Genomic DNA, 25,403 nt, shown 5'->3' on the forward strand with positions numbered 1-25,403 from the left:
CCCACAGGCGGAGGTGAACCGAGCTAGACGACGACCACGAGTCACACGCTACAGGGGCGTGAGCTCCCACCACCGACAGATCGAGGAGATCCGAGCCCGGGAGCGCCGTGCCACTGAGGAGCGAGTAGCTCAGATGAGGGCCGACCCGACAGCTTTCATCCGGGTAGCCTTGGCACCAGCCCCGCCCATGTACCACATCTTACATCCCCCCATTTGTACAGGATGGAGCTAGAGAGCTTGATGCATTCTCATGATTGTACTACCTTGAGCATATAGACATGCATATACCCCTAGAGATAGAACCCCATCCCTCCTCAGATACTCCATTACCTACATTCAGTTCAGTTTTGTATCAGTTTTGTTTCATTTGTCTTTCCGATAGACGGATGACATACACGCCATGTACATTTGATTTGTCTCATAGGCCGATTTCGGCCTGACATAGACGTTAAAAATCTTTCTTTCTTTTTCTTTCTTTCTCTCTCTCTCTCTCTCTCTCTCTCTCACATCAATGCCCAAAAAAAATATAGGTTAAGTGTAAATTTATACACGCATATTATAACATTCCCTAAAATATTTTAAGAAATCCATATATTAAAAAGAAAGGACCCCTCTCCACCTGGCTACTTTAGTATGCAGCCACTGGGAAGAAGTCCTCACCAGCCAACCCCCGGATTCCAGTGTCCAAGCCATGTCAATAGGCCATGCCCTGACTTTACTGCATGTCTTCTCCACACCTCATGAGGCTTGGTCCCTACAGTTGCTGCCTTCGAGCTTTCTCTTGCTCAGCTCATGATGACAATCATTGTTGTTTTTGGTTGCCCAACGACAACAGCCAGCATGAGTTTATCCTTGCTACAAATTTCTAATAACATCAATGTAAGGATCATGCTACAAGAGTCAAAACAGAGATTGGACCTTCGATGTGATTTTGCTAGGGGACAATCAAAGGCTCAATAAAGATGTAACTTCGAGTAGTAATCTTTTTGTTGCTGCCTGCGCCACCGCCGGAGGCGGCGGTAGTCTCACTCTTATAACCAACCCTCTTGGAACATGTGGCTTACTTGGTTTGAAATATGTTCTGTATCATGCCCATTGAAATTTGGTTAGAAGCCTCATCAAGTTGTGAAACTTCTGCATTAGTTAGTTTCCAGCCGAGTGCCCCAAGATTATCCTGTGCTTGACGAAGATTCTTCACCCCAGGAATAGGAATGGTCCCTTTGCATATGCACCAATTCAAAGCAACCTGTAGAGAAAGTTTTCAAGCATGGTTAAGGCACAGTTCAATCAAGAAACAACTTTTGACATGGATTTGCTTGAACTTTACAGCAACCTGTTCTAGTAGCTAGAGTTGGCTTTCCAGTGCAGGGAGGTCACAAAAGTTGGAATTTGTAAATTGCTACTATTAAGAATGTGCTTACCTGAGACATGGTCTTGCCTCTTTGTTTGGAAATCGACGTTAACACCTTCAAAAGAGGTTCTAAACCTGGTAAGATTCTCTGAAAAAGTGCCCCCCTGCACAGGAAGCATCATCAAGTGGTAAATGCCATAGAAAAGTATCCTATTAAATACAGAAGGCATTACCACAACTGAGTTTTTTTTCCTTTCTTTTTCTTTTTTTTTGAGGTACAACTGAAATTTGATAGATGCCCCTGGGTATCGAACCTGAGTCTTTACACACCCACACATCCACCTTAACCCCTAGGTTACAACCCTGTTGGTGTTTGCGTTTGTTTTGAACCTCTTCTTATTTGAATGAAATATAATACTGCAATCAATACATTATCACAACCTGTAATTCAAGCAAAGTTGCAGCACGATATAATACGAAGAAAACTGATAAAAGCATAAAGATAGAGCTCCAAAGCAGATAACATGAACTCCCTCCACGAAAAGTAAAGGACAAAAAACATTAGTCTTCATAATATCTTCCTGTAAAAAAATGTTACTATAACATCCCAAAATGATTGAGACTTATGTAGTGCTGCAAAAAAAATTCCACAAATACTGCTTATGCAAAGAACAGAAAAGACCAGCCCCATGGTAGTAGCTTTGAATAAAATTATAATCAACCCTCGCATGCACTCAAAGCGCTACGAAGCCAAAGCGTGGCAGTTAAGAAGGCACTTGACTCTGTAGTAGAAAATTTTATAAACATTCATCTTAAAAGTAGTAGATGTAACAAGCAGAAATAAGAAGCCAACAACATGAGCAAATTTGATATTGATAGTTTGAAGATATTGTCCAATACAGCGAAAATATCTATAATGTAATCTCTTACACATGCTTGGGCAAAGTTGATATCATTAAATTCACAGGAAATATCTAAAAGGTACTCTCTCACTGTTGAATAGTTTATGCTTCAGGGAAGCTTACCGTGGCCCTTTTGGAAGGCTTGCTTGTGAGTACTTTCCTGTGAGCATACCCAATCCAAGAGGACTGTAAGCAATCAACTTAATCCCTAAACTTTGGCAAAGAGCTTTAATATCCAACTGCTCTGGGCCATTGCTTACGAGAGAAAACTGAACCTAGAACACATGTAACAGACAGAAAAAATTAGACCTGCATTCTGGCCAGAGTAGCTACTGTACGGGACACGGCATATGATATGGGGCGTATAATACGCGTACTAGACGTATTTTTTTGCGGATAAAAATAAAATGTGTGCTTCTTAAAATATATTTTCTTACAAATATTACGGGTAACCCACTTGAAGATCTAGTTTTGCCCATAATTCCATTGAAAATTAAAATGTGTAAAGATTAAAGTACAATTAAACTCAATGTCACTCCAGCCTGGCAGCCTACAATTGCACGTGTGTGGCTTACAGAGCATGTTTTTGAAGGCCACTTTAATAAAAGACCCAGCCCCTGACTTCTAAAAGTGTCTATGCTTTCTATCAATAATACGTACAGAACGTTACAAAACGTGAAGTACTGTACTTTAAACAAAATACGCGCATTTTAGCTGCTGCGATTCCAGCTTCCACGTGTTCATGCTCTCCTTTGAAAAGTTAAGCATAGAGTTTTCTGCTACCAATTAACAACCTGTGCTGTGCTAAGAGGTACGCCCTTCCTCTCAAGATAATCATGCACTTTCTCCAGCTGCCTTGGACCATAATTGCTAACACCCACTGCTTGAACCAGTCCCTGTAAGTAACAAAACAAGACTTGGTTGATGTTTGTTCTGGTTTACAGAGAAAGCTTTTTTAATTCTGTGAAACAACTTGAACATTAATTAATTAAGCAAACAATGAAAGTACGATTATCTAGTAGCGGTTAAACTTGCATTCTCCTTGATTCATTGTCAATTGCTTTGACGGCAGGTGGCAATGTTGTGTTGCTCGCAGTTACTTCTTTAGGACCCGTCACACATGAAAGACAAAATAAGGATCCATGTATCTTTACCTCTTCATACATTGCAACGAGTCCACTCCACAGAGCTTGCTCTTGAAAAGGAGCATAGTTTGCTGTAGACCAATGCAGCTGCCCAATTGCAAGTCGCTCACAATTTAATCGCCTTAAAGAAGCTCTGCAAGGTAGAGACACTCAGTCAGCAAACAAAATTCTCTTGCTTGTTCTACTTCATTTTTATTCGTGCACAGAATGCAAGAGTGTGTTTGTGAGAAACATTCAATGAAACCAAATAGCAATTGTCTGTCCTTTCAGCTGTGACTGAAGATCAACACATGCAACCAGAGTCATGTTTCAGCTGTAATACGTTTTAACAAATACTGAATCATACAAAGTTCTCCTTCTATAGCAGTACAACATGGATGGATTTTGGTGGTGTGATCATGTAGTCAAATATATACAACGGTCAAATACATGGGTTACAAGCATAGTCAGATGGGACAGGGAACAAAGTTCTCCTTATAATGTACATCATTCGGTCTCCTGTTGAAACTGAGCAAATAAATGTCTCAAAACATATAGGTAACAGGATCTTGAGAACTCATTGAGAAGAGGCCACCTCACATAAGGCAGAGAGAATTTAGTATGACAGGCTCATAGGCAAGTGCCAAGCCCGCCGAAGGGAGACCCGCATTGTCTAGAACCCTATAGAGGCTCCAACACTTAAGGTAGGTTTTCCCTGACAAGATTGGACTTCAATGGTCTGATGCTGTTCCAAACTAAGGCATCACTAGTAAGGGGACGGACTCCATCCCATCATGGGCGGCTGCCTCATGTGACAGGTTGCAGAGGAGACGTCCAACCATCCCTGACCATCCAGAAACCGTTGAACATACCAAGCTCCACTCCCCCCCGACCCAAAACCCCTTTTTTTGCAAAAATCTTTGCCTCTTCCCTTTCGCATGGGGCCCCTTTCTCTGTGTCGCAAGCAGCAATAATTAGAAGTTTATAATCACTGCTAATGCTATGCCTCCATAAAAGTCTCTGTGAATTGTTGGAAACAGTGCAGGTCATAAAGTGGAAAGTAGCGTACTGAGTAAAAGTTTTCACCCCTTACTTGCATGCAGTTACAAGCTGCCTTGATGTGAGCCGCCATGGATATGCTGCAAACTTTGTGGCGATATGGATGTTTCTTCGTCTTTGTTCTGAGCCTAAGCCAATATACATGCAAAACTTGACAATGATAAAGAACAGTTAAGAGCAGCCTTTATGGTTGACATCCAGGGACTTGAGCCAAGAAAATTTATTTTAAAAACGGGAAAAAAAAATTAATGAACCCACCACTGAAGAGAAGTTAGGTTGTAACAATCAAAGAACATGCAAACTACAAGCTCTATTGGGTAAAAAAGCCTCTAGTGAGGAGCTTCAACTGTTTTAGGGCGAAGAAACAAAAGGATACATTTGCAGTCAAAACTACTATTTCATGAATCTCTGCCTTGACTGTTTCATTTAAATGTCTCTTAATGAAAGCTGCTAAGGTTTGAGATAGCGGCAAAACATCACGTCCAATCTCTTAAAATTTCAAAAGCTTCAAACGTCAAAGATAATTCTTCAATCTCATCAAAGGTTGAAAAAACATGTTCTTGAAGCTATCTTCCTCAACTGTAGATCATACAGCACTGAGTAGTAGAGACACCTTAAAAATCTGAAACCATTGAATCTTAAAACAGCAACATATATATTATAGCTCGTGCCTAAATTAGTGACTGATCTGTGCCCCAAAAGTCTGTTTTGAAACCCTTCCACCCAAAACATCAAGTAGCATTGTGTTGGCTACTGGCCCTAACAACTTCGTTATCACAACTGTACAAGCAAACAGAAGTGGGCCAATTGAGAAGACGAAATGTGACGCTAACAATCTTTCTACATATGCTCCAGTTCTTTAACAGCTTTCTACACTACTATATCCTGATAAGGATAATACTTAAAGCAGCAATCTGGAAGGGTAAGGACTACGCAATTGAGAGAAAACAACAAATTCATCTTGATCAATGTGTCATTGGTCCTTTTCGCCATTACAAGAAATCAAACACCATTTGTTCTTGAACTTACAACCTCGACTTGAATTTTTCTAGCTTGCATAAAATAATAATACATAAAGCAGCAATCTGGAAGGGTAAGGACTATGCAATTGAGAGAAGACAACAAATTCATCTTGATTAATGTGTCATTAGTTCTTTTCACCATCAACAACATTTTATCTTGAACTTACAACCTCGACTTGAATTTTTCTCGCTTGCATTAAATATCAACGATATAGTGGACACTGAAAGACATACTGGGTCTTACAAGACTATTCCAAGGCCTTGACGCCCACTTAACTTTTCCTTAATCAGCTACAACATGAGGTGGATAGATGCCTTGCTTCTTATCAATTGATGACATCGTTATTTCTGCCTTCCTCCTGCTTTACAAGAGATTATGCAAAAAGCTGGTAAGCAAGCCAATCTTATTGACTTCCCAAGGCATCAGTGTCACCGACTCACCAGATTATATCTTCAGGACAAATAACCAAACAGATATTACAACTCCGAATTTGAACAGCATTCACCAGCTTGTTTGAACCCAAGCAAAAGCAACACTAAGAAAAAGGTATTCACTTCCTTGAAATATAGCGTCCCAATCAGTTACAAAGCACAAATATATTTCCCTATAAGACCAAGTCCAAACCCATTCTAATCAAAACCTTTAATCATACAGGCCCCACGTAGCATGGACCATTGCACATGTTAAGCCCTATACTTTGAGCAATCAAAAACTTTGAAAAAGTAAAACACAACATCATCATTATTATTAGAAAGTCTTTTCCTATACCTGAATAATCGCGAATGAAGTTTCCAAGAAGCAATTCGCTTCGCCCATTTAACCTTCCAGTTCCATAAGAATCAGCCGTATCGAAAAGATTGATTCCAGTGTTTACAGCAAGGTTGAACACTTCTTGGAGCTCCATGTCCATGCTCTCATCGTAGCCCCACAGAAACTTATTACCCCAAGCCCACGTACCAAGTCCCATTGGAGAAACAGATAAGGGGCCAACAGTTATCTACAAGAAACACGTAGAACATTGAAGAAGCACTAACAACAGATAATGAGAGTGCAGATGAGGATGGATCCTCACCATTTCTTCCATCTTTGTTTCACACACTGTTACATCCAGTTTACCGGGTACCTATTGTATCAGCTGCTACACCCACGTAGTTTTAGATTGTAGTAGTAGTAGTAGTATTTTGTTCCACTTCTAGTTCTTTTCTAGTTCTTTTGTACCCAGACATGGTATTAGATTCACTATTTTGTAACTGATTGGTCTCATAGGTCATTTTGGCCTTTTGAAGACGTTAATATAACATTTCATTTCATTTCATTTCTCTCTCTCTCTCTCTCTCTCTCTCTCTCTCTCTCTCTCTCTCTGAAAGGAGAACTTGCGGCTTGCAAATTTACAACTAAGGAGAAGGGAGACAACCAACCTTCGGTGCTGAAGGAGCTCGAGGACATGAAGGATCAGATGAAAGCTCTACGGGAAGGAGACGAACAGAAATCGAAAACAGCATCTTCATGGGCGGAACGTCTTTGTAAGACACAAGAAAAGGTTGATGAAGCAGAGAAATGGATTGAGAATGCGAAGAAAGGGAAGGCCCAGATGCCTGAGACCACACCTACCTCCACCATTATTAATATGACCATTGAGGAAGAGCAGAAAAGGAAGAATCGGGCCCTGCATGTGCGGGTCACAGTAGTCAAAGACAAAGAGAATGTAGATGAAGAAGTGAGGGAACTGCTACAACGCATGGGCATCACAGAGCCTACTCACACAAGTGCATGGAGAGTGGGCAAGAAGGGAAACGTAAAGGATAGGGCACTTATTCTCCACTTCCCGAATATAGAAATAAGGAAAGAATTTCTAAAGAAGAGGCCAACTCTTAAGAAAACCGGTATTTTCCTGGGAGATGACCTTACATTGGCACAAGTGGCACACATGCAAGAGTTGATGTCAGAGATCGGGGCAGCAAGAGAAAAGGGGAAACTCGCCTTTTATAGAGGAGGGAAAGTAGTGGTTCTCGAAAAGCGCTCATCATGATGGTGCAAGACCTATGGGGCGACGCTCCGGATAGCGGCGTGGAATTGTAATGGATCATATAGGCTAGATGTAGGTGCCGTTGAAGACAGCTTTAGGGACAGAGACATAGTTTTCTACTCAGAGACACACCACATACCGGGACAGCTTATGCCACATGTGCAGGGGTATTTATGGGAAACAGCTGGTCGACCAGACGAGATCTCTATGAGGTAGCCGGGGTTCAGGAGTAGCAGCAGTCTTATTTAAAGAGGAGCTGAAACCACTACTACAGATTATCAGGAAAGATGAACAAGCAAGGTATATGTGGGTGAGAATGAGAGCTGAGACAGGTAGATTTCTATATATCGCTATATGCTACTTCCCTCCAAGTACATCAGTCTACTCCTCACCTAAAGGACAGTCCCCTTTCTCCATATTGAATAATGACATATGGGAGTTCTCTAGAGATGGAGACATCGTTCTCTTAGGAGACTTTAATGCCAGAACGGCCAACTCTCAAGCAGTATTCTATGATACTTCTGAGGAAATGCTCAGAGAAGTGGATTTATCACAGGAGGGGCTTACTAGAAACTCACAGGATAAAGAACACACTGAATATGGGAGACATCTCATGGAGATGGCAACTACACATGGTTTGGCCATACTTAATGGTCTAGAGAATTTCCCTTTATCTGGGGGATTCACATGCTTCCGCACAGGCATGGGGCCAGTACAGTGGATTATGTCATGACTTCACCAAGCTTTATTTCTAGTATCGAGGACTTTAAGGTGGGACCCAGACTGGTTGGGATTGCAGTGGATCGTGCTCTCTTGACCTTATCAATCTCTTTCCAATACAATGCCTCTCAAGTACATAGGAAGAAGACACACACAAGATATACTTTCACGCCAGAGACTGATTCAGTCTATGTGGAAAAGATCTATAATAGGATGTGGGCAGCCGAGCCAGTATATACTGTAGAGGAGATTACTTCTCAGCTAACAGAGATACTACATGGAGCAGCACAAGAGGCATACCCACATACTCAGCCTGATCAGAAGAGAGGATCTGGGAACATGCCTCAAAACAGTTGGTACGACGAGGAATGCAGAGAGACGAGAACCCAGGTCCAGAAAGAGCTTACACTTGGGATCATCACATATAAGCAGTCTCGGATTGCTCTTCGGCGTATAGTACGTCGCAAGAAAAGGGCATTTTTAGCCAAACTGGAGAAGGATTTATATCAGCTCTTCTTGAGTCAGGACTCACATGAGGCCTGGCGTTTATTTCACGAGCACTCATCGCCTCCGACAATTACTTCTCCTGAGATTTGGGGTCAATATGTAACATCATTATATATGGTATTTGGACAGCCTCCATTACCAGATCCGCTAGAGCCATGCCCTGCTACTAGTACTTTCTTTACTACGGAAATGGTGGAAAAAGCCATTGACAAGATGAAGACAAGAAGAGCATATGATCACGAGGGTTTAGTAGCAGAACATCTGATCCATGCAAGGGATCTACTTTCAGAAGTCCTTGCTCGTCTTATTAATCGGGTCATGTGTGAAGGATTACCTGAATCTTGGAAATTATCTACTATCGTACCTATTTTCAAGTCAGGGGATCCTTTGATACCCGGGAACTACCGTACCATTATGGTGGGTCACACACTGACCCGACTGTACTCATCCATTCTGGAACAAAAATTGAGTAGATAGGTAGAGAATGAAGGCATAAGGGCAACAGGACAAGCTGGATTCAGGAGGGGTTATTCCACTTTAGATCATATTCTTACGCTCAGAGCCATTATTGAGGAAGGAAGAGCAAACGGGAAAAGGATGTATTGTTGCTTTGTGGATTTTCGGAAAGCTTTTGATACAGTACCAAGGGCCAGATTGATGCGCAGAATGCAAGAGTTAGGGGTGGGTCCCCAAAGAGATTATCTGGGGGATCATGGCCTTATACGGGTCAGTAACTGGTTATGTACGTACTCCAGAAGGGGATTCCGACATTGTTCATTCCACCGTTGGAGTGAAGCAGGGATGCCCACTGTCCCCTACTTTATTTGGTATGTATATAGATGAGGTATCAGACAGTAGACTACATTGATAGAGAGGGTGACAGAGGTGCTCAACTTGCAGGGTCATGGATCCCTTTGTTGTTGTATGCACATGATATCGTATTGGTAGCAGAATCACCAGATGGAAAGAGGCAGTTAGATGCATTACATAAATTTGCGGAGGACAGCGGACTGTCGGTAAATTTGGGTAAAACCAAAGTTATGGTGTTTAACACCACACCGCAGTGGGTTAGGAGATCGGCACCTACATTTGCATATGGCCAGGATACAGTAGAGTACACAGATGCATACACATACCTTGGTGTGGTATTTACAGGACCGAAGTTTACTCTTAAGAAAGCAGCGGATGCTAGATTGTCCAGAGCCTCTGCGGCCTTGGGAGGGTTGGAGAGGATGTGTTCACAAGTGCAGTTTCAGGAACCACGAACAAAACTTTGGCTCTTTGATACTGTGGTAGCTTCGGCTATGCTTTATGGGGTCCAGATTTGGGGACCATCTGTGGATCAGGATAATTGGAAGTCAATGGAGAGACCTTTGGTATCTATGATTTCCCGAATGATTAGAGCCAAGGCCTCCGTACCACACGCGATTACCCGAGCGGAACTAGCTGCCCCTCCGATAGAAATTGAAGCTCTTACCAGATCAATGTCCTTTATACATGGTTTGTGGGATACAAATAATTGCCGATATACTAGATTGGCCCTCGAATCCTCTCGACAATTAGCAATGAAAGGAGATACATCATGCTGGTATGCGCAACTGTCCTCGTGGTTTCAGAGACACGGGTTCAGTATGGAAAGATTACCCCCCTTCCAATACTCTCTTGAGGCTCCATCACTGGCAATCACACGAACGGAGATTAATAAAATCATCCGCCAGGATCTTATACAGTTGGACACTAAAAGGACATGGGTAGACCCTACACAAGAATTGGGCACGAAGATGGCCGACTACAAAGAAAACTTCCTACAGCTATCTGAAGATGGTTTTGTGATTCGCCCGAGCTACATGGATACCCACCTGTCTCATGGTTTGAGATGTGCTATTGGTCAGATTCGTACATCCTCACACCAGCTGGAAATTGAATTTGGTAGATTTAGGGGAATCCCACCTGAGAGCAGAATTTGCAAGTTATGCGGAATGGAGCCAGAGACAAAATTACACTACATATGCCATTGCACCGTATACTATGAGATACGTGGGCGTTTCCATTGCCTATTTAAAGAAGGCTTTGGACCTCTAGATAGAGTCATGCAATACCAGGATCAAAGATGCTTAGGCCTGTACCTACTCGAACTACATCGGCACAAGGATAATCTAATGAGAAGACAAAGAGCACTACAGCCTCAGAGGCAGATCACAGATTTCTTCGGATCGAGAGAAGCAGGAATGGAAGGAGAAGCAAGAGGCCAGCAGCGAGCACAAAGGAGTACCCACATTCATACCAAAGGCACCCTCATTGACAAGGCGATTGAGCTTAGGAAATCGAGACGACCACGACCGAGATGCAGACGCACACTTCACTGGAGGAGACTACAACAAAGGATTAGAAGCATTCTAGCCAGACACCCATAATGCTCCTAAGAAGTTTATTTAATACTTTGTATTTAGTTTTCACATTTATTTTCACACTTTTCACACTTAGTACTTTAGTACTAAGGTACCCAGACATTGTAACAGATTCACCACTTTTGTATTAGTTTGGTCTCATAGGTCATCCTGGCCTTTTGAAGACGTTAATATAACATTTCATTTCATTTTCTCTCCCCCCCCCCCCCCCCCGCCCGCCCCCAATTGGGCTACCCATTGACCCCCTTTCACATGGCCTCTCCAATGGCTACAGCCTGCCTCCCTCTTAACATGAAGTTCTCGATTACCAACAAGCGGATATCAACACTTGAAGTTGAAGTAAAGGAGTGGAAGAAAGAGATGGAGGCAACCTTTCTTCAAAAGATGAGGAAATGGAAAGAGGACAAAAAGAACCTATGCGAAAGGATTTCTCGCGTCGAAGAGCAAGCGGCTTCACAAGAAGCCACAATCCGAACTCTCCAAGGTGAACTTCTTTGCAGCAAAAAGTGGGCGGCTCAAAGAAGGCGAAATTCAGCCATCCATGATGGAAGAATTGAATACCATGAGAGAAGAAATACGGGTTATCAAGGAAGATGAGGAGAAGAATTCATGGACCGCGGTCATCTCCACAACACAAAAAAAAGTAGAAGAGGCAGAAAAATAAATTGAAGTCACCAAGAAAGGGAAAGGTAAGGAAGTTCCTTGTACACCCACTCTTATTAACATGACCCTCGAAGAGGAACAAAGGAGGAGGATACGTGCTCTACATGTGAGGGTAACCGGCCTCAAGGACATAAACAATGTGGAAAAAGAGGTCACAATCCTCACATCCATGATGGGGGTGTACAAGCCTTCACACACAAAGGCATGGAGAGTGGGCAAGAAGAGTGGTGGCCTGGGAGAATCTTCATAAGAGAGAGCTCTCATACTACGCTTCCCCTCCTTGGAAGAGAAGAAGAAATTACTGAAAAAAGAGGCCTACTCTCAAGAAGACAAGTATTTTCCTCGGTGATGATCTCACTCTCTCACAACTTGCGCATATGAGAGAGTCTATACTAAATGATGATATATGGGAGTTTTCTAGGGATGGTGATATCATCCTCCTAGGGGACTTCAATGCCCGAACGGGCAACTCTCAGACAGTCTTCTACGACACTTCCGATGAGATGCTTAGAGAGCTGGATGTGGGTGACTTGGGGCTTGACAGATGCTCACATGACAGAGAGCAGACGGAGTATGGGAGATACCTCACGTAGATGACGACCACACATGGGTTAGCCATACTTAATGGCTTACAGCGATTTCCAGGAGCAGCCGGTTTCACATGCTTTCCACACAGACATGGGGCCAATACAGTGGACTATGTTATGGCACAGCCGATCTTTATTCCTTGTATTCAGGATTTCATAGTGACTAGTGGGTGTAGCAGTGGATCATGCTCATTTGACATTGTCTGTAACCGACTTGGACACTCCAAGTCAAGATTCTACCGCGGCACGACAAGAATTCACTTCAAAACAGTTCGCATTCACAGTTGATTCGACACTGCCCGGCTTAGTTCCGTGCCTAGAGATATTGGCCCCAAATACTGGCGCCCCTTTCGGTATTTCTTTTTGTATTAATCTATTGCACAGAGTACACGGGAGTGGTTGGGTCTCACTCTCAGACTTTGCGTCCATGGCTCTGAGAAGTGGGAGCCCAACTACCCTTATAAAGAGTTACAAGGGATGCCAAAAGCAAAGCCCCAAAAGCTGCCCATAAAAGGCTTAAAAATCAAAAGCTTCAAAAATAAGGCTATGCTTCTAGAATAGGTTTAAAATAAAGCAATTTCCCCCAAAAGCTTTTCAGCCATTGCGTAGGTTTTTTTCCACTGCTTTTCCCAGCGCAAAACGCGGAATTACGTACAGCATGCCACGTCAGCCAGCTTCCGCAAATCACAAAAATTGTCGTAATGCCACGTCAGCATTTCTGCCGCAGAGTTCTGTCAACCAGGGGGTGTGTGTGTCTCTGCTGCCTCTGGAGAATGTGTCCAAACCATGCCACGTCACCAGTTTGTGACATACCCCCCTCTTGAAAGTATATTAATCGCCCTCAATTACGCCTGCAAAATAGACAAAGGCCATAAACTATCTTAGCAGACACTGACTGTCAGTACCGACACACTAGGAAGACACATCTAGCACATGTACCAATCGACAGTCACATCACACGACATCACAGGAAATCACTCGACATCACAAGACATCACATGACAAATCACATTCAAAATTCATTCGGATCTCAAACCATGATTTATCGGCAACGTATTTAGCAATCGCATCTAGATCCACTCAGGACCTCACAGATGCCCGATTGATTGATCCTTATTGCAACCATGTCTATCGAGATCATTCAGACCGAAATGTTGCAGTCATTTCGTCTATCAGTTCCTGCACTTAAACAAGTCAAGAACAAGTCAATATCATGTTCGGGAATTACGGTTCATAAAGTCATACGGCAGAATACTGTCAGCTCGCAATATCCCTGAAACTCAAAAGAGAGATCAGTGACTTTAGTATCAAAAATCAAGGCATACCCGCTGCACCAGATTCCGCCAAAGCTGAGTTCGGGGTTCCATTAGAATAGATTATGCTAATCCAAATGCTTCGAGGTAAAGATTCACAATCTGAGGAGTATCTGCCAGGTCCTCCTCCATTCACTTCGCATCCAATGTGAAGTAAGTCTTGAATAACCAAGAACCGTCTTGTCACTTTACCTTTTATCTTTCTATCTTTCTGTGCCAATATCTGTTCTGGAACGACTATCTGCTCGTTTTCCTCCAATTCGGGTTGCTCATCTGGCTTCCCATCATCGGGCACATCGCCTTCAAAAGGCTTCAAGAGACTCACATGAAAAACATTGTGAATTCTCCAAGTATCGGGCAGCTTCAGTCAAAAGGAGACATCATTTATCTTTTCGAAAAATCTGGAAAGGTCCATAGTATCTCATGCTAAGCTTTGGAGAAAGCCGCTCCTTTCCCTTTTTCTTTCTCAGGCGTGCCTTCCCAAAATGTAAGAACACCCAATCGTTCTCCTTCAATTTCAAATCGCGACGATGTCAATCTGCTGCCTTTTTCTGAGATTCCTCTAAAGCCTCCTGAACCAAGTCCAAGTCCCTCGTGAACTAGTCGGCTTCAAAGAAAAATCTTATCTTTCGGGTTAAGGAAGGGTGGAACCTTCGTAGCAAATTCAATAATCTCAAATGGCGCCTTTCGCCATGAAAGAGTTAATCATGTTTCTATAGGCATATTCCACCAAAGGTAAAAACCTTTTCCCATAAGTCTTCAAATCCAAAGAAGAAGACTTCAACAAATCTAGTACTACTGCATTAGCAATCTCTGATAGCCCGTCAGTCTGCGGGTGGAACGATGACGAGAACTGCAACCCCGTGCCAATGTTCTCCCAAATAGCCGTCCAAAACAAACTCGTGAATCTGGGGTCTCTGTCGGCGTCTTAGACACTACCATGTAATTTGAAGATCTGGGCCATAAACAATTGTGCCCACGCTGTGTTTTCAGGAGATCAAAAATGAAATCCATTGCAATACTTTTCCAGGGGCGGGTGGGTATGGGTAAAGGCTGTAACAATCCCTGTGCTTTATGCCTGTCAAAACTTGACCTTCTTGCATACCAAGCAACTACGTACAAAATCGTCCACGTCCTTCAGTTTCGGCTAAACAAAAGTATCTCTCCACACCTTTCAAGGTGGTAACAATGCCGCGGTGACCCGTAAAAGGTGGACAGTGGCATTCGGTTAGAATCTTTTCCTTCAACGGTTGTGTGACGCACAACATCATTTTCTTCATAAAGTAGCCATCCTGAATGGAATATTCCACTACTACCTCTCCATTCTGTATTCAATTGAATACATCTAAAAATATATGTATCTGTGGCGAACTGACCGACCATATCCTCAAAGCTTCTATGATGTATCGCGGAAATAGCCAAAACCAACAGCTTCCGGGACAAAGTATTTGTCACCAATTTCTTATGTCCCTAGCACATGGACAATCCGGAAGTAGAAGTGTGACCAGATGTTTGCCCACCGCATCTGCTTTTCCAATAGTTGCTTCTGTGACAAGAAGTAGCGTAAACTCCAACCATCTATGAAAACCGTTAAAAAAATCGGCTCCAAGTAGGTAATGTCGCCACTGAGTAAGAGCATTAGATAGCCGCCAAAAGCTCTTTCTCACATATCTGTATTGTCAATTTCGGCCTTGAAAACAATCGGCTCTCATAGGCAATGACATGGCCTTCATGCATTAAGACCGCATCCAAACTACGACCACAAGTATCACTATATACTTCAAACGACTTCTGCAAATCCGGCAAAGTCAAAACTGGTCCTGTAGTCAAATTCTGTTTCAATTTCTAAAAGGCAGTCACCTTTGTGGGTCCCACGAGAAAAGAACTCCTTTCTAAGTCAACAAATGCAAAGGGGTAAGCAACCTTTGCAACTGATGAACCGGCGGTAGTAAGAACATAAGTCCAAGAAGCTTCCAACTTCATGGACATTCTTCAAATTGGGCCAATCACAGATAGTCTCTATCTTGGCCGAGTCCATCCGCACTCCTGCTACTGAGACAATCTGTCCCAAAAAGTGTATCTCTGGGCTCGGCTCACACGGTAAGGTGGCCCGTTTGGTGGTGTATTTCCACGTATCAGATCAATGGTATGATCCTCAGAACGAGCTAGTGGCAACTCAGCTGGCAGGCCCTCTGAAAAGCAATCGGTATGAGTGTGGAGAAAATCTTTGCATTCTTTTTCGAGGTCAAAACATATTCAACCTTCAATCATCATCTAGTTTTTTCCAGAAAGTAAAGAAACTGAATTTCATTAAGTACAATGTCTGTGCCCTTCATTTGTCAAAGTCGCTTTCTCGGCCCGATAGTCAACCACGGTGTTGTTCTTGTGGTACCAAGGGATTTCGAGCACGACGTCACAACCTCCCAAGGGAATTACATAGAAGTCATTGTGCCGTAAACACGCCTGACATTGCAAACGACGTTTGCCAATGATTGGTGTAATGGCAACATCCCGTCCGGGTGCCGCTAGAACTACCTCCGCCTGTGGCCTCACGCTGTTGGGCGTAATTCCAAATCCAGCCACCAATTCAAGTGAAAAGAAGTTGGCCTTGGCTCCTTCATCCAAGAAAAAGAGGGCTTCCTGATCTTTCACTTTGCCCTAAAAGCAACAAAGTTTTGTACTTTCATTCATTTGATTCGGTTTGGACCCCACGCAATGTGGTACCAATTCTGCTTTCATCTGCATTTTCTGCAACGTTCCTCAGTTGCTTTCGAACTCTATGACCTTTCTTCATCCTGTTCATTCAGTGCCTTTTTAGGGTACTTCATGGAGATGTGCCCAGTTTCCCCGCATCCAAACCACTTCCCATCTTTGATATAGCTGACCCTCTTCGAAGAGTGAGCTGGGGTCGTGCATCCTTTTCTTTCTTTTCTGGGTTGCTCTTCCTTTTTCTACTTTCATTGTTCAATGTTCGAAGTCTGTTCGGTCCTTTGCGTCGTGATTTCATCTGTAGGGTAGGTTAAACTGCCTGAATGAATGGCAAAACCCCGTTTCGCATGACTCATCAGTTCCTGAATGGAATCTGACTTTTGCTCTAAGCAGTGATCTCGGATCTCTGTAGGAAGTCCCAAGGTAAACCGCTCAATATGTTCTTTGAACGAGATCTTCTTAAATGAAGAGGCTGGTAGAAAAGAGCTCCAGAATCTCTCGCAATATGCGTCCAATGTATCCTTCTTGGTCATCCGAAGATGGTTCCAAGCAGTTCGTATGTCGCGTTCATACTCCCAAGTCAACCAAGAAGAAATAAAAAGCCTTTTAAATTTCAACCACTTAACTGGCGCTTTCTTGTTCAATAGAAGCGTGGACCACCAAGTTCGAGCATTTCCCTTGAAGTAAGAGGTAGCCCTCCGAATCTTGGAGTGCTCTGAGTAACTCCCTCCAAAGAAAGCTATGTCAAACTGTTGTATGAAGGCCAAAGCCTTCGAAGCGTCTCAAATTCCAGAAAACAAGTCAAATTTGATTGATTGTCCACCTTCTTTAAACTCTCGGACTTTCTTGCTTTTATCCTCCAGAAAAGTCTGGTTGACTTTATAGAAATTCTTCTTCTTTGCATAAAATTTGTTGTCATCGGAGTCCGAACTATCCGAAGACGAGTCCTCTATAGAACTGTCCGAAACTGGGCGAAATCTAGGCTTCTTTGCCTTTTTCTTGCCCTTTCCAAAGCTTTGCTTTTTGCTTCGCTTTTTCCCTTTTCTTTCTTCTTCGCTCGAGTCAGAAGAGCTAGAAGGACTGTCAAAAGAAGAAGAAGAAGAACTAGATACTCCTTCAAATTTAACATGCTTTTTCTGCTTTCTTGCCAAGGCAAAAGTAGATTGACGAGCCCAAATAACCCGGGAAGTCACTTCCTTTCTTCTGCTTTTTGTCGTGCTTTTCAGCTTTGTTCTGCGCGTCAAAAAGCTGAGAAATCCGTGTATCAACCACCTCTTCTAATTCTTGCTCTGTAAACATCCTTGGAGTAGGAGGTTTCTTGAGTGCCGGTTTGAGGGGTGGTTATGTGGTTTGCCGCCACTGTTGTGCACCTCGTCGAAGGAGGTCGATCATAAATTTTGCAAATTTCGGGTCCTTCGCAAAATTTAACATCTCTTTGCTGCATTGTCACAATCAATCGTCGACGCTCTTGTGTACCTAGCTCATGTCATCTTCGTACCTAGCTCATGTGTAGGTTGTCTCCATGTCCTGTTCATATCCAACTGAATCAAGTCCTGTCTGATGAGCCTGGTAATCTCTGCCCTTGAGGGGGATAGAGGGTGCATCCAGAGAGTACTGAAATGGGGGTAGCCGGTCCATACTAAAGCCATGTAATTGAAACCAAGATGCCATCTTTGCATACCAACATGATCTATCTCCCTGCAATGCCAGCTATCGCAAAGACTCTAGTGCTAATCGAGAGCCCAAGTGCTATGCATAAATGAAACTAATCGAGTGAGTGCCTCCACTACCAATGGAGGAGCAACGAGCTCCGCCCTAACAATGAAATCATAGACACCAATGGCTTCTCCGTACATCTCCATCCATCGGTACTGCCAGCTCTGCTATGATGATCAACGGAGGGGTCCCATATCTCCACTCCGTACAGCATGGCCGAAGTGACCAAAGTGTCAAAGAGCCAAAGCTTTGTCCGAGGTTCCTGGAGATGAACCTGCGAACATATCCTCTCAAGTCTCCCCAATGCTGCATAGGCTCTGGTCAATCGCATATCTGCTGCATAGGCTCTGGTCAATCGCGTATCTGTTGCACGCCTCAAGAAAAATACTGGACCACTGAAAACCGCCCCAAGATAAGTGTATTTATCTACATACTCCACAGTCTCTCGACCATATGTAAAACTGGGGACGAACCTCCTTACCCACTGCGCCGTGGTGTTAAACACCATTACCTTGGTCTTACCAAGGTTCACAGCAATCCACTGTCCCGTGCAAATACATGCAGTGCATTCAAATGATGTTGCATCCCTTCAGGAGAATCGGAGATCGGCACAATATCATCAGCATATAATAGCAACGGAATCCATGTCCCTCCAAGCTGAGCACCTCTATCACACTCTGTATGTACATAATCCGAAAACTCATCTATATATATCCCAAAGAGAGTCGGAGATAGGAGACAACCCTGCTTCACTCCAATGGTGGAGTGAACCATATCGGACATGCCCGGAGTAGTGCGTACCTGTCCTACCACTGTCCTGTATAAAGCTAAGATCCCCCAGATCAGCTCTGTGGGCACCCCATGTCTTGCAATCTGCGTATGAGTCTGGCTTGTGGCACTGTATCGAAGACTTTGCGAAAATCCAAAAGCTACAATATATCCTCCTGCCATGGTATCTACCCTCCTCAATAAATGGCTCTGAGTGTCAAAATTTGGTCAAGAGTGGAGAAACCTCTCCTGAACCCTGCCTGTCCTGCTGCCTGTATGCCCTCTCTCTCTGCCCATCCACTTAACTCATGCTCAAGAATTGATGCATATAGCCTAGCCAAAGTGTGACCAACCATGATGGTTCGATAATTCCCAGGAAGCATAGGATCTCCCGACTTGAAGATAGACACAATAGTAGACATACTCCAAGTCTCGGGGAAACCCTCATACATAGCTCTATTAACCATCTTAGCAAGAGGCACTGCAAGCATATCTCTGGCATGGATAAAGTGCTCTGCTACCGGACCATCATGATACTGTGCTCTTCCTGTCTTCATCTTGTCAATGGCTTTCCTTACCCTCTCAGCAATAAAGAAAGTACATGTTTTTGGGCATGCCTCTGGAGGGTCAGGCAAAGGTGGCTGCCCCGATGCTGTATAGAGAGATGTATATACCTTCATAAGTTCAGAATAGTCTGAACTCACGAATTATAAGAGGGAATAAAGCACTCATAAAACTATAAAAGCAAGGGACACATGAAAAGAAAAGAAAAACAAAAACAAAAAAACAAACAAACTAAATCACTTTGTTAGCTACGAAACAAAACTAGATAAAACAAAACATTATTAACTTAAAAATGTTTTTTAGAAAAGACATGTGTAAAATAAGTTGACGCGATTTACTTGGCTTAAAACAAGTACTCAACTTTAAGCAAAAAAAGGATAAGACATCTTAAAAACTTAATCCTAGAAATCAAACTTCACACAACAACTTATAATGGAACACATTCTTAAGTCCTCAGGTAAGCTAAATATGAAATCGAAAAATGAATACTACTACAAACCTACGAAGAGCAAAGAACCAAACTTGACAATATGTGATCTCAACTTCACTGCTTGTCCAAACAGGAAGAATAAGATTATCACCTTTATCATGCATAGCTTGGACAACAGCTATGACATCCCTACTCACGTCGTCAGTGCCCAAGAGTAGGTGCAGGTTTATATAGAGGCCATTCATGCTTTGAACGTACTCTACAAAACCAACGAGCTGAGTTTCTATCACCCTCCGGAGGTGATGCGCATACTCAGCCATGATAAAGGCTAGCAATTGTCAAGCTATAGTGAAAATACTAGAAGCGCTAAAGATCAAAACAACAACATAAGGTGTTATTAAGTCAAACAATAAGTGGGCTTTTTAGCTCCCCACTTCTATTGAATTTACTACTGATTATCTTGAACATTCCAAAAGAAGAAACACTAAAAATAAACTTACTGCGATGCAAAAATGAACGAACTTTTTTCATGATTCTTTTGAATGAGTATCCTTTTTCAACTAGTAAAGAAATAAGATGGCAAGATTGAACAACAAAAGTAGATATACTAGAACAAAGACGAGAAAATCTAAATAGTTGAGAGCAAATGACACCGTACTTAGCTAAAAGAGAAATGTTCGAAGAAATGTGAGGTATGCGGATGATTTTTAGATTGGCATATTCTCGTTCAAGGCGCTTATCATAGATATCTACTTCTAATCCCAAGGGAGTCTTAAAATCTTAAGGTCTAAAAAGACACAACAATCACTATTTGTGGTACAGTTAAGTTCACAAAACTCCTTGGGATAAATTCCTCCGCCTACAGAACTCGAATTCAAGTACATAAAATCTTGAAAAGAAGGAACGTCAGGGACAAAAAGATCATCTACAAAGCGTCTTACATTGCATAACTTATGCAAAAATATTGGGCAAGTGTTAGCAAGGACACGACGCTCCATAAAATCAAACTCATAAGTAAAAAGATAGAAATTAGCAAGAAAAACACCACAATTGGTGCCCATAGGGATACCAATTGTTTGCTTGAAAAGAGAGTCGCCGATGGTTATATATAAATTGTCCAAAAGAAAATCTAACCAAGATATGATGTCAATGTCATCTACAATCCTGGTGAATCTCTTTCTTCCTTTGTCTACATCTACATTCTTATTTTTCAGCCATAAGAAGTCAAAGTTCAAGGCTGACTTTTCTACTAACAATGCCTTGTACCTATCCTTCTCAAGCTTGTACGCAAAAACTTTTGAAATAAGAGACTTGACTCTAAATTTAAGGTCCTCCAAATTTAGCTTCGTGTATAGCGTTGTAAAGTCAAAAGTTTGGAGACATAAAGGAGAAGATTTCTCCTTAAGGCTTCTTGAAGAGTTCAAAAACTTTAAAACAGGAATCACGCCTACTGAATTATTTAAAATCCAACTTGAATCGGTAGGTACGTAAACTTCCTTTAGCATATTATTCCACAATTCATTTACGTTAGGTAAAATGGCTTTGAAACAATAACTAAGCCATTTGGAAACCTCGGTCAAAGAGGTGTTACAAGAAGCAGCTATAAATCTAGGCTTTATAGGATTCTTGTGGAACTTCCAAACGGTATATAAAAAAGGTAATTTAGGCTGGCACTTGAAACCAAAAGACTTACAAAAGTCTTGATGTTTCGAGATAACCTCTTGCATTCAAAGATCACAATCACTGTAAGTCTGAGAGTTTACTTCACCTAACAAGCATTCTAAATAGAACTTTTTGCACGTAACAACAAAGTTATTAGAGCACTTATCTACATAAGAGATTACAAAATCACGATGAAATTTCCTAAGAGCATCACGATCAGAAGAAGATAAGCTATTCCTTCCTGAAGAAACGTTCCGAGAGCAAGATGCTAATTTCAAAGAAGCTTTCTTGAGGATTACAGACTTCCAATGGGTAAAAATACCTTGAACTCCTAAAGACTCCTCAAACTTTACTACGAAACTAGAAATTCCTTTTTCTATGGCTTTGAGAAGGCAAGAGTCGTTTGAAGAAGGAAGCCTATATTTAGTACCTCTTGAGAAAAGGTCTTTCAAGGAATCCGAAGGAAGGATAGAACAATCCGCAGTAACTACATGACCCAAAGCTCCATTTACGTAAGAAGAAAAGGCAGATTTACTACAAGGGCAATCAATACTTGAGATTGCAAGCCTCTCTTGCTTTTTAAGATTACGTCCTATGTCACTATAGTTGAAAGCTTTTTGTCCTAAAGTTTTCACATATTTGAAAGCTACGACAGGATGGTTCCATATCTTTCTCACACAAGGAGGGAGAGCATCCAAAGCTTAGCATATCCCCCCATGTCTCTATGGAAGTGATGGCTGGCGGTGGAGAGTGCTCATTGAAAAGCTTCCATGTCTCACTAGAGTCGTGACTCATAAATAGCTGATACAGATCACGCTCTAATTGAGACAGGTAAGCCCTCTTCTTTCGTCACACTAGGCGGTGGAAGATAATACGTGACTGTCTATGTGTAGTAGTACCCATGAGTACCTCTCTCTGTAATCTGATCCTCGTCTCTCTACACTCCTCATCATACCAACTGTTCTGAGGCATGCTCCCAAATCGTCTGCGTGTAGGCTTGTTGTCGAGATATGCCTCTCTGATGCTGCATCATGCGGCGTCTTTGTCAAAATGTGGGTGAGTTCATCTAGTGGTCGTCCTGGCTCCTGAGTGCATAGCTGCCTTTATATCTCATGATAACAAGGGAAGAATGGAAGGATGAGAAAGAGTGTGTATGACTCACTACTCAATGCCCAAATAGGAAAACAAATGTCAACTCTCTCAAAAGTGGCCTACATAAACAAAAGACTGCGTAGTCAATCCCCCGTTACAAAAAAGATGAAGAAAGTTTGCCATCATTAACTTGACAAGCTTTATCCAACGGCCCACAATTGCTCCCAAGAGTTCAAACTAGTAGCTTTAGAGCGCCTTCTCATAAACCTGTTAGAGGCACCTTTTCAAGAAAGACCTCCTAAAACTTGGAGGTGCCTTTGGAAAGGGACAGTGGTCCCATAGCCAGGCTTCATCCCAGTCATTGAGTGATATCTTATTTGGAGTGTTCACTCTGCGCAGCTTACAGCTCTCAAAATAGGCCTGTAAACGATGGGAAAGCTAGTTGTAGCCGGTCAAGCTGTGAGAGGTAGATTCAGAGGGTGGTTCAACCTCCCTCTATCCCAGCAGCAAATCTCCCTCTATCCCAGCATCAAATCAAACGTGGGAGGCAGTTTTGGCAAGCGTATGGGGGCTTCACTTTTTGCAGAAGGCCTTCTGAGCAGCGCCATTGGCAGGATTATAAGAAGGCGCTCTTATGTAGACCACAAATGCAGTATTAGGGAAAGGCAGTAATACTGTGACCTTATGGCGAGCGGCGGGTAGGCCGTGGATGTTGGGGAGAGGGGGCCAATAATGCAACAATTTGCGGGTATAGGTGAGGAGTGATGACTTTCCCAGGTGTGCACTGTGCAACAATCCGGTGCGCCCTGTTTGGAGGGCACGAGCAGAATTCCAGAGGTTCTAAGGTCAGCAGAGTAGAAGAGTTTGTGCCTCCTTGAGTCCCTTCAATTTTATGAAACTCGGATTAAAATGTCCTTTGGAATTTGAGATGCTGCGAGTAGATTCTACTCTCTCGACCACTGAACGAATAAAGACCAAGCCTTCGTTGCAGATTGGAATTTGAGATGCTGCGAGTAGATTCTACTCTCTCGACCAGTGAACGAATAAAGACCAAGCGTTCGTTGCAGATTCAAAATTTTATCTTTCACAAAGTCTTGAGAGGTAGTGTGTGTGTGTGTGTGTGTGTTGGGGAAAACGGTGAGAAACAAGGAGGGGGAGGGGGTTGTGATAGCGTACACTCTCCCAAGGCCAGTAGGCAGGCTTAAGCTGCTGGAAAAAGGAGCGCGTGGCCAAGTTGCTAGACGCGGGCGGGATGTTGCAGGTAATCGTACAGTAGCTCGCCATAGCTTAGCTCGTCCTTCCAACGTCGCGATGAACGTTCTCTGCCACGTGGAAAACAATGTCCTCACCACTCATTTGGAGCGGATCTACCGTCCGATATCATGGATAATCGTGAACCATCCGATTCCTTAGCTTCTTTTGTGCACTGGTGTTGGTTGCGTGAGCCCTCCGTGCTATTTGTGGTGGAGAGAGAGAGAGATAGGTTGTGTGTGTGATTGTGTGATTGAGAACCGATCTTGTCAGTTGGTGTGTCGCAAGCCGCAATTTTTATGAGTGTGTGTTTGGGTGTGTGCAAACAAAGGTTTGCTGAGAAGTTTGAGTTTTTTGAGAGGTGTTTACGCTCTAGTTGTAGAGAGGCATATTGTGTATTGTCAAGTGTATTTTCCTTTTCCCCCCCCCTCCTTGTGCTTTCTGTGTAGGGGAATTTTGAGGATATTGTATGTTTTCTCATAATGCATTGGGATAGGCTTTAAACTTACCATGATTAATGCCTCCGACTCTTGAAAATGATTATGTCTTTGTCAAAAAGGGTGACCCTCTAGCATGGCATGCATAAATGTAGGCACCTTGGAAAAGATAAATACGGAAATTGTGAGATAGCTCTTGGAGCTTAGCAAAATTTGTCCTTGTCCACTTCATATCAATCTCTGTCAAGGTGTAATTTGGGACAATAGGTTTGAGTGTCTCCTTAAGACCTTAGACACCCCATAGAAATTCTCTTGTTAAACATTGACTTCAATTTTATGGCCTTAAAGGATTTTCTCTTTCTTTCTTGTTGTCACTAAATGTTTTTCACCTTCTGACCTTCCTTCTCATCCTTTCCTTGCTTAGTTTTGTTGTCCTTACCTTGCCCAGATCCTTGCCTTAGTGTGCTTTGGTTTGTTTTCTTGTTGTGACTTTGTGTCGTTTCCTTGTTGTGCTTTGGCCTCCTTGCTCTCCTGCGTTTTATTGACTTTCCTTGCTCTACCTTGTTGGGGCCTATGGAAGACTAAGCAAAGTAGCAATCATGATTCACTTAGCAAGTACACATCACAAAAAAATTATAATGTAGAGGAACCTCTAGATCCAAGATAGTACAAAGGGGCTCTCGATGCTCTCAAATATTGTCATCATTCAGCCCATCTGGCTTCCCAGCAAAGCCACTGCCCCACAGTCACTTCCGTATTGTACAACAATTCGTTCTCATTTGTATATTGGGCAAGCAATTGCCAATGCCCATGTTCCATACCTCTTGCACGACAAACAAAAGTCAAAGATATAGACAAAATTTACTATGATTAATCGGTGTCTTAGATTACCTCGCATAGGTGTCCCATCAATGTCCTTTGTCTAATCACTCTCATCTAGCCCATCAAACCAGGCATCGTCCGACGGTATGTCAATTGCCTCGTAAGTCCGGGTGTGCTCTTTCCTCATTACAGACACCAAAAGTGTCTATTATCCTTCTTGCATATCGGTGTTTTGCAAACAACCACATTTGTGTGGTCTTCACACCATC

General features: G+C 42.7%; 1 protein-coding gene across 3 annotated transcripts; it reads right to left on the bottom strand.

Moving 5' to 3' along the window:
• Positions 1-574: 574 nt before the first annotated feature.
• PLR1 (NAD(P)-linked oxidoreductase superfamily protein) lies at positions 575-23,964 on the bottom strand. Of its 3 annotated transcripts, none has more exons than XM_086482937.1 (8): positions 23,801-23,964; positions 6,228-6,456; positions 4,471-4,564; positions 3,408-3,531; positions 3,048-3,149; positions 2,377-2,528; positions 1,422-1,515; positions 575-1,246 (listed from the first exon to the last, which is right to left on the bottom strand). In XM_086482937.1, the coding sequence occupies exons 1-8, from the start codon at positions 23,906-23,908 to the stop codon at positions 1,061-1,063; spliced, it is 1,089 nt and encodes a 362-aa protein (XP_086339063.1). In that variant the 5' UTR covers positions 23,909-23,964; the 3' UTR covers positions 575-1,060. The 3 variants fall into 3 exon arrangements, with proteins under 3 accessions (XP_086339063.1, XP_086339064.1, XP_086339065.1); XM_086482938.1 differs by lacking the exon at positions 23,801-23,964 and adding an exon at positions 6,878-7,116; XM_086482939.1 differs by lacking the exon at positions 6,228-6,456 and having other exon boundaries at positions 4,471-4,586; positions 23,801-23,962.
• Positions 23,965-25,403: the final 1,439 nt, after the last annotated feature.

The sequence above is a fragment of the Adiantum capillus-veneris genome, chromosome 15 (genome assembly GCF_014529385.1).
Source record: "Adiantum capillus-veneris isolate H3 chromosome 15, ASM1452938v2, whole genome shotgun sequence".
Classification (NCBI taxonomy): domain Eukaryota; kingdom Viridiplantae; phylum Streptophyta; class Polypodiopsida; order Polypodiales; family Pteridaceae; genus Adiantum; species Adiantum capillus-veneris.